General features: G+C 42.3%; 1 protein-coding gene across 1 annotated transcript; it reads right to left on the bottom strand.

Annotated features, from left to right (window-relative positions):
• Nucleotides 1–685: 685 nt before the first annotated feature.
• LOC104958667 (latrophilin-3-like) lies at nt 686–8,044 on the bottom strand. The gene is made up of 5 exons (XM_010786430.1): nt 7,928–8,044; nt 7,491–7,696; nt 5,994–6,170; nt 4,826–5,035; nt 686–910 (listed from the first exon to the last, which is right to left on the bottom strand). Exons 2-5 carry the CDS (start codon nt 7,683–7,685, stop codon nt 686–688), a joined length of 807 nt encoding a protein of 268 aa, XP_010784732.1. The 5' UTR covers nt 7,686–7,696; nt 7,928–8,044.
• Between the last annotated feature and the right edge of the window lie 190 nt (nt 8,045–8,234).

The following is an 8,234-nucleotide window of genomic DNA, read 5'->3' on the forward strand; positions in this document are numbered from 1 at the left end:
AGATGGAGAAAAATAACCAACATCCCACGCTTTTTGAGACAAATATGCAACTGCGTGTGTTAATAATTGCACGTTTTCACTGCTCATATAGGCCTATATGCGGGTTCGGGTCGATTTGCGGATCTTGTGCCGACGGGTCGGGTCGGTTTGCACTAAGTTTGAACTAATTGGCAATATGTGCGGGTGGCGGGGCGGGTTCGGTATTGCACGTCGCGGGTGCGGGGCGGGAGCCGGTCTTGAAAATCAGACCCGTGCAGGACTCTGCTACACGGCCCTTCATACTGGAACGCTATTCCATCACTCCCTTCTCACACAAAAACCCCTCCTTTTTCTCCCTCAATCGGCTCCACTGTGCACCCACTCCTTCTATCCTGCTTGTAAATCCTTCCATATTCACACATTGTCGCTGCTGTGCTCATGCAGGCACTCTGTGGTGCATCCTCCCCTGCTTGTCCCCATACTTCAACCCCCCCCCTCTCCCTTCTTCTCTGCCTCTCCCCTCCCAACCTCTCTGTATTGACTCTTCAGAAGCGCCACAGCTTGTAGAGTCTACTGTGGCAGACGCAGCCAAAATGACAGCAGGCACTCCAGCCTCCCTCCCTTCCTCCCTTCCTCCCTTCCTCCCTCCCTGGCCCAATCATCCATCCTCCCTTCACACTATGCTCTCTTCGCCACCCTTCTATCCTTACACTCGATCGGTGCCGTAGCTCCTGTAGTCCACTGCAGCGGAGACGGCCACTATGACAGCAGGCACTCCGTAGCCTGCCAGGTAGAAGTATTTAGTCCTGGAGTGTTCGCTCTCAAACACCTCTACCAGCATGATGTAGAGCTGCACCCCTTCCAGGAACATCCAGGTGAAGGCTGCCAAAAAGAAGAAATGGAGTAAGGCTGCGAAGACCGCACAGGCAATCTGGTGAGAGAAAGAAAAAGATGGAGAGGATTTAAAAATACAGTGAGCCTACAAACACTAATGCACTATGGACATTTGCACTGATGAGTTTAGAAAGAAACACAAACCCTGAAGGCAATAAGGGTATGAGTCAGACTTCATCATTTATCATATTCACACAAGGAAGAAAATGTGCAGGATTAACAATTGGTCTGCCAATGCTGGAATAGATAGGAGAGGAAGAGGGCAAGTGAAATAGAAAATGGGTCTCACAATCATAGTGAACTATAAGAGCAATTACAGGCGACAGACTGAGGGAAAATCACTTCAAGACAGCAATATTAGCTGAGCCTCCTTCACATTTTACTCTACATCTGCAAGATATCTAAGAAGATTAATGAGAGAATAGAAGTGACAAGTTGTTGCGGCAGCCTTCGCTGATTGTCCACATTTCATACAGAAATAGCAAAACACTTTCAAAAGAGGCTGAGAGAGAAGGGAGGGGGGGTGAAATAGTGAGAGGGGCGAACAACTTGGCAACATTGTTGAAAATACATTATGATTATGTTCAATGCCAACGAATAGCAAAACGAGTCGAACTATGAAACTCAGCCCTTTGGTATGAAAGAGACAAAGCTCACATTCAATTTGACACATTTTTGGAAAAAGCCAGCAGTAACGTCATTTTAGGTTGTTGTGATTTCATGCCACTATTAGAGCTGAATTGCATCTTTGTGCTGAGCTGAACTGAATTTTTTAAGATGACCTTCAAAATCAAAACACTGTACAAGTTCTTAATCAAATATCAAATAGAAATAATAATATTTGCTTCAACCAGTACCAATCAGTGGCTTAACGCTCGCATTTTTGTAGCCAGTGAAAGGTTGGATGAAAGGAATGTAAAAGAGAGAGGGAGGCAGATGATAAAATACTTAGAAAACACAGTCTCCTGAATTAAAAAGAGAATCAGTAGGGGAATGAAAGAGGGGTATCAAACCTAAAACCACATTAAAAATTGAGGCAAGACGATGGGAAGAAAAGAGGGGTGCTCAAAAAAAGAAGTTGAGTGGTTATATCCGGCGCTTCTCATTGTATTGTCCTAATCTAAAGAGTTTCTCCTAAATCATTGAATGGGAAAGCTAACAGACAGACTTTTATAATGGAGGGGTTTGCAGCGAGAGACAATTACCTAATGTCTGAGAGACAATGAGTTTAGGGGGCTAGGGAGTCACTCATTTCCATTTCTAATGATCACACAGTGTAGCTTACTCACACCAAGATACACACATGCAAGCACACACACACAGGTTAAAAGAATTGGCTGCTTATGCAAAGTCATTTCGTTTTTTCCAGCTGGAATTTACTGGCTTAACCGGCTGCGAGCTAAGTGACGCTGAAGATGTTAATGGAGGTCACAAATAGTCACCAGTAATTAACGGCACACACAAATACGTCGGCACACGTACATACAAAGCAACAACATTCCTGCTCCGACACAAACATACACTGACAAGGAGGAATACAAACACCTCAATGTCAAGGCAAGTCAATTATGTTTTATTATTGAACGCTCAGCTGGATACAAAGGCCTCAGGCTGTTTTAGCCTTCTTGAATACTATGAAGGGGATAAAAGATACAGACCTGAGCGTTTTCTCCCTCACAGAAAAAATCACAAGATTCAAAGCAGCTCACAAAGTTAATACAGGCTCCCTAGCACAAATATGCGTAAAATGTCCAAAACTGCATTATGTCATTACATTGCACGGTTAGACAATGACAGCACACATCAAGGCTGCCTGCAGTAAATGTTGATTATATTTGGGTGACCTTGCCCAGAGGAATTAGAGGAGAATCTGAGAATCTGACCCGTACGATTTTTGTGTAAGTATTTGCATCCAAGTGAGGTTTAAGGTCCTAATCCATCCATGATTGGCGTATTGAATGCGAACCATATGGATTATACAACAAGGGCTGTGACTAGAATGCAGACCATGTGGACCCTGATAGTCGAGCCAAAACTGAATCATTATTCGCTTTATTCCAGTTGGTTCTTTTTCCACATAGCTTTAGATTTTGTTATTGTTCCTCCTCTTCTGCAGTTGTGGGTTGAAGAAGCTGAGTGCAGTTCCACATGAGCAGCAGCAGCCATGCATCATTAACCGTAACAAAAAGTCCCAATCTGGTAAGGTCTGAGCAGTGGAAGCGAAAAGTAGAAAGTGAGCAATTAGGTTATAATAGTGAAGTTATGTTAGCCTTTTTCACACAAGCAGCAATGGTAGCAGTGAATGGCAACCCTTTTAAAATCATATTGAGTCCACTTGAATCTGTCTGCTCCTTTGAATAGGGCCTGTAGCAGCTTACAATGTTAAATCTAAAAATAAAAGTTCAAATCGAATAAAGGGGAATAAAGCAAACTTTCAATTTAATTTAAGATTGATAATGTAATTTTGTTGACTGGTTACAACATTAATAGTTGGGTTTAAATTAATATTACAAATAGAAAAAGTGTTGCATAAACAATCTTTACCTGAATGCATAGCTGAAGAATAAGGATCCTTGTATTACATTTTGATGCACATAATGACACACAGAGCCAGTAAAGACTGACACAGTGGCCCAGAATAAACCCAGAGGTTTGTCTGAATGTCAATATTATCTGACCTGGCCTGGCTACGCTCATAAGCCATTTACAACCTGGTACTGTACATTATATGTAAGTATTTTTCTACTATCTGTTGAATTACTAAACTGTACTACCTGCCATTATATTACATATTGGCAGCATATTTTCCCCAAACATGAATTCTGCTCTTACCGATCTCAGAGGCACTTACACATGATTGACCCCATACAATAGCATCGACTTTTTAGAAGAAGACTACAACAATTTAAATAAGTGACACCACTTTGCCACCAATTTCAGGATCAATATCTGGAATAAATATTTCAATAACATGTCCAACATTCTGTTACCCACACAGGCCTGGATTCAACCAGGATGATCTAACAGTTTAATAGTGATGTTTGCACACACTATCTTGTGAGAAATATATGAATGGTCAAATCAGGTTGAACCCACATTCAGTATCCTGCCTTACATGGCCTTTGTTTGTGAAATGATTAGTTTGAAAAAAGAAAAAAACGAAGTCAACAGGATTCCTTAGCAAGAAAGACTGCAGCTTTTGTAGCCTAAGGGAGGAAATGACTAACAAAAGTCACTTTGGACTGAGGCACAGCATAACACATGTAACAAAGCTAAAACACAGCAAACAAATGGTCCTAATAGCCAATAACAAAGTCTGTGTTATGCACTGTAAATCACCTCTGTTACAACTGGGAACAAAAGAACAAACAGATTAGCTCTTTCTGTACCTACATTTTGTTATATTAAAGTTAACTTGCCATTTAAGAAACACAACAACCTGACTGAGCTATTAGCCTGAAGTTAAAGATGATTTTTTGTCTGCTTCTGCCTTTGTTGGCCATCCTTTCTGAATTAGCCACAGACTGTAAAACGATTAATCTTGGAAGGTGCCACAATCCAGGCTGGTTTGAATACAAATGTATGGTATGTTTAACAGCCAATAAGAGAAATCTCTGCTTTGGATTAGTTCCGGGAATGATGAATGTAACAAATCTGCTGTTCCTTATTCATGTTGCTGCAATGTGGTAAACCACTGACAGCCAGTTATTAAATATTTCACAATTTACTTTGCCAACAATGCGGTATGATCCGTGGTATCGGTCAGTAGAAAGTTATGCCAAGTCTGTGCCAACACAGCATAAATTAAACATTTTGAAATGTAGCCTGTGTGCCATATATTTGTTTTTATTTATCGATTTCATTTATTAATGAGCTTATAGTCATACAAATATGCATGCCCACATGCTGCCTTTTGTACACACACACACACAGAAAGTCTTGGCAGTCTTACCGGTTGATCAGCCCTGTTGATCCCCACCAGGAAGAGTGACTCAGCGATGAAGAGGCTGATGCAGAGGTTCTTGTGGATGGTGTTGCGGTCACTTTGCAGCCCACGGAAGAAGCAAAAGGTGAAGATGCAGATAAGCAGGCAAACCAGCGACAACAGAATCCCCACCCAGGTGATGACGTCCAGGAGCAGGTCGTGCATGCTGTCTGCTTTCTGTGGGAAGTGCAAGAAAAGTGAATTATTTAATAGCCATTTCAAACTACTGTATTTAGTTATGTATTACGTTTGGCTTTGGTTTTCAAAATAACATACATGAGTCATACTGTATAAAATACACACATCCCCCCTCCCCTGACTGATGTGAGTGGGGCTGTGTGTCGCTGAGCGTTCAGGGCCACAGCGTTACGCTGCGTTGCACAGGTGTGCTGGCTCTATCCATCAGTGTCCTGCGACCTGGCAGCCAGAGCAATGTTCAACATAGCACTGCTGTGATGGATCTACTGCTCAAACCCTCACACTGTGTTCACAAAGGGTTGCCAAGCTAGCTCTGACCATGACCCCTTTAGAAGTAACACACATCCTGTGGCCCAGAGGGAGAGATTGGGTGTCACACAATATCCAGAGTTACAAGAGCCGATTTGTGGTGAAGAAACTTGGTCTTAACGTAACAAAAGAGGGAGACAAAGAGTGCTTATCCCTCACACGGCGGGACAATGAGGTTTTTATCCACCGCCCACAGTGACTCATGGATATCAAAATAAATGAGCCCCTTTCACTTTTTGATCTGTGAAATGTAATTTTTACAATAAGAAAGGACCTGCACCTTTTTTTGGTTCAAGTTTCTGTAGTTAATTAAAAAAGCATCTGTTTTGGTTATACAGAACTCCATAGATTGTATTGTTTTCCTTTTTTAATTTTCTGTCAAATTAATGTCATCTGGCCTGACGAATCAATTGTAAAATGTCTCCCGCCAAGTATGATTACTCAGTAGTGGAGAGCCTGCAGAGGGCTAATCTATTTCCCAGATGTTGTGGTCTCCTTCCCTTCCTTCCTTGCCTCTTTTGAGATTCTGTCGACCAGCCTTGCCAGCCACTGCTAATCAAATGATGAACAACTGACCCTTTGATCCTGCCCATCCCCGCTTGGCAGGCACAGCAGAATGAACGCCTACCTTCACCTCAACGTGGGCCATAAGCACTGCAAAGCTGGTGAGGTGTGTGCAGGAGCAGGTGGTGTGTGTGCGATTGGTCGCCAGCAGACGACAGTCCTTGGTAGACCAGATCCCCATCATGGTGCGCTTGGAGTAGCTCCAGAATGAACAGTTGGGATTGAAGTTCTCTTTCGAATGCTAGGGGCAAGGGAGGAGGAGAGAGAGTGAGAGAAAATCCGAGACATGGAGCAAGAAATTGAGACAGAGAGAGAGAGGAACAAAGATGAGGATGGGTAGGGGAGCGGGAAGGCAGAGAACGGATACTTAGTCATGGGGAGGTGGGAGGTAGAAAAGATTAAGTGTTGGGAGAGCCAATGAAAGTGAGAAAATGGTGGGAGGGATTGGTGCAGAAAGGGATGGAGAGGAAGGAACACAGAGAGGGAGTCAAGCACACAAGACAACAAAACAACAAACAGAAGGGACAGAATGCGAGAGTGCAGCAACAAATAAATAAAGAGCCATGGCAGGAGGCGCTGTGTCCGTGATTGTTGTGTGAGATTGTAAAGTGTATACGCTGCTTGTGTTGTGTCAACTGATGAAGCTTTGTGTGTTGGTTTTGTAAAGTTACTCTTAAAATGAGCAAGTGACACATTGAGGATTTCTTTGCTGCCAACAAGCTGGATCACCAACTGGATCAACATTTCCTTCTTGAGTGAGCAACACAAGATAAAAGTGGTGCGCTGAGTAGCACAATTTATAAAGTATGAAGCATGGAATCTTTCTCTTATTCAGTCTCTAATTATTGTCAATACCAGAGGCCTTGCTGTGGTATATTGGGCAAGTCAATCAAGTCAATTATTGTAAGGACATCTCGAAAATCAGTTACAATGATGACCAAGAATTTAAAATACTTAGGCATAATAATGAAATGTTCAATTAAGTCAAGCCCACATCAATCAAATCAAAATCAAGTCTCAAATACTCATGTTTGTGTCTCAGGTCTAGAGTCTGTTAAAGGACAGGGTTTACATTATTTCATTATTCATTGAATTAATCATTAATTATTTTTGGCTCAGGCTTAGTCTGTTCTAATGAAGTCAAAAACAATCCACAAATATATGTTTTTTTGTTTGTATAAATGCTGAATAATTTTCCTGGACAGCTGGGCTTTGTAGATGTTATCTTAGTATTAACAGCTACTTCAAGAGTAAATAGTACATTTGCTAGGAACTATTCTAAGCTGTGGATTAACAGATATTTAGTGCTTGTTCGAGTATTTATAGCACAAGAACCGTGTGAAATGTAATCATAATAAACTACAGTTCCCATGTTCATTTTAATGAAGAAACATGTCTCCCTGTTCAACTTTGTGGCTCATTCATATGTTTCATTACGTTTTTGGATGGCAGTGGAAGTCTCTGCCACAGAGGGATAAACTCTTTTAAGCCTGGCTACACACATAATATCAGCCTTATCCTTTATCCTAAAAAAGAAGTCAGCACCTTGCATCGTCCTTACCTGTAGGTGTTTGACAGTGAAGACCACAGGCTCAGACAGGTAAACCTTATTGCTGTCCTTGTTAATGGATGCCGTGATGACCGGGGAGTTGACGATAACGGAGTAATTTGGGTAGACTGCATCGCTGCTCAGTCTAACGCTGGCGTTCTCTGTGGAAAGGTAGGCCCCCAAGTTCCTGTACAGCACGAAGGCCATCCTGATCTCACCTGTAAGAAGACACACGGGAAAATGGAGGAGATGCACTTGATAGCTGCTGGCTTAAACCATGATACAAATAGGCACTGGATATATAAGAGAACAATTTAATGATGGGAAAAAAATATTGCAAGTGGGTTAAACAGACAGAAATAGAGAGAGGGGGAGAAAAAGACAGAGAGGTCATAAACCTCATAATGGTGAGAGTGAGAAAAAGAGATAATGAGAGAGTTCTCTTGTACCGTTTCTGCCGTGTTGTTTGAGAGTGCTGGCTGACAGCTGGATGGAGTTTCCATGTAGTTCTGACTGAGGGAATGTCAGGTCTTCTAGGTTCCCATCCGTGCTCAGCCTGGCCACTTCCAGCTCTGCGTCACACACACACACGAACACACACACACACACACACACACACACACACACACACACACACACACACACACACACACACACACACACACACACACACAAACATAAGACAGACACACACACACACACACACACACACACACACACACACACATACACACACATACACACACACATACTCTC

The sequence above is a fragment of the Notothenia coriiceps genome, unplaced genomic scaffold, assembly GCF_000735185.1.
Source record: "Notothenia coriiceps isolate Sejong01 unplaced genomic scaffold, NC01 NC01_scaffold00029163, whole genome shotgun sequence".
NCBI classification, from domain to species: Eukaryota; Metazoa; Chordata; class Actinopteri; order Perciformes; family Nototheniidae; genus Notothenia; species Notothenia coriiceps.

Excerpts from the sequence above, each read along its gene's own strand:
- LOC104958667 (XM_010786430.1), bottom strand. The coding sequence starts at position 7,685 with ATGGCCTTCGTGCTGTACAGGAACTTGGGGGCCTACCTTTCCACAGAG. Across the intron at positions 5,036-5,993 it reads TGGCCCACGTTGAGGTGAAG|AAAGCAGACAGCATGCACGA; the intron begins GTAGGCGTTCAT and ends CACTTCCCACAG. Across the intron at positions 911-4,825 it reads TCAACAGGGCTGATCAACCG|ATTGCCTGTGCGGTCTTCGC; the intron begins GTAAGACTGCCA and ends TTCTCTCACCAG.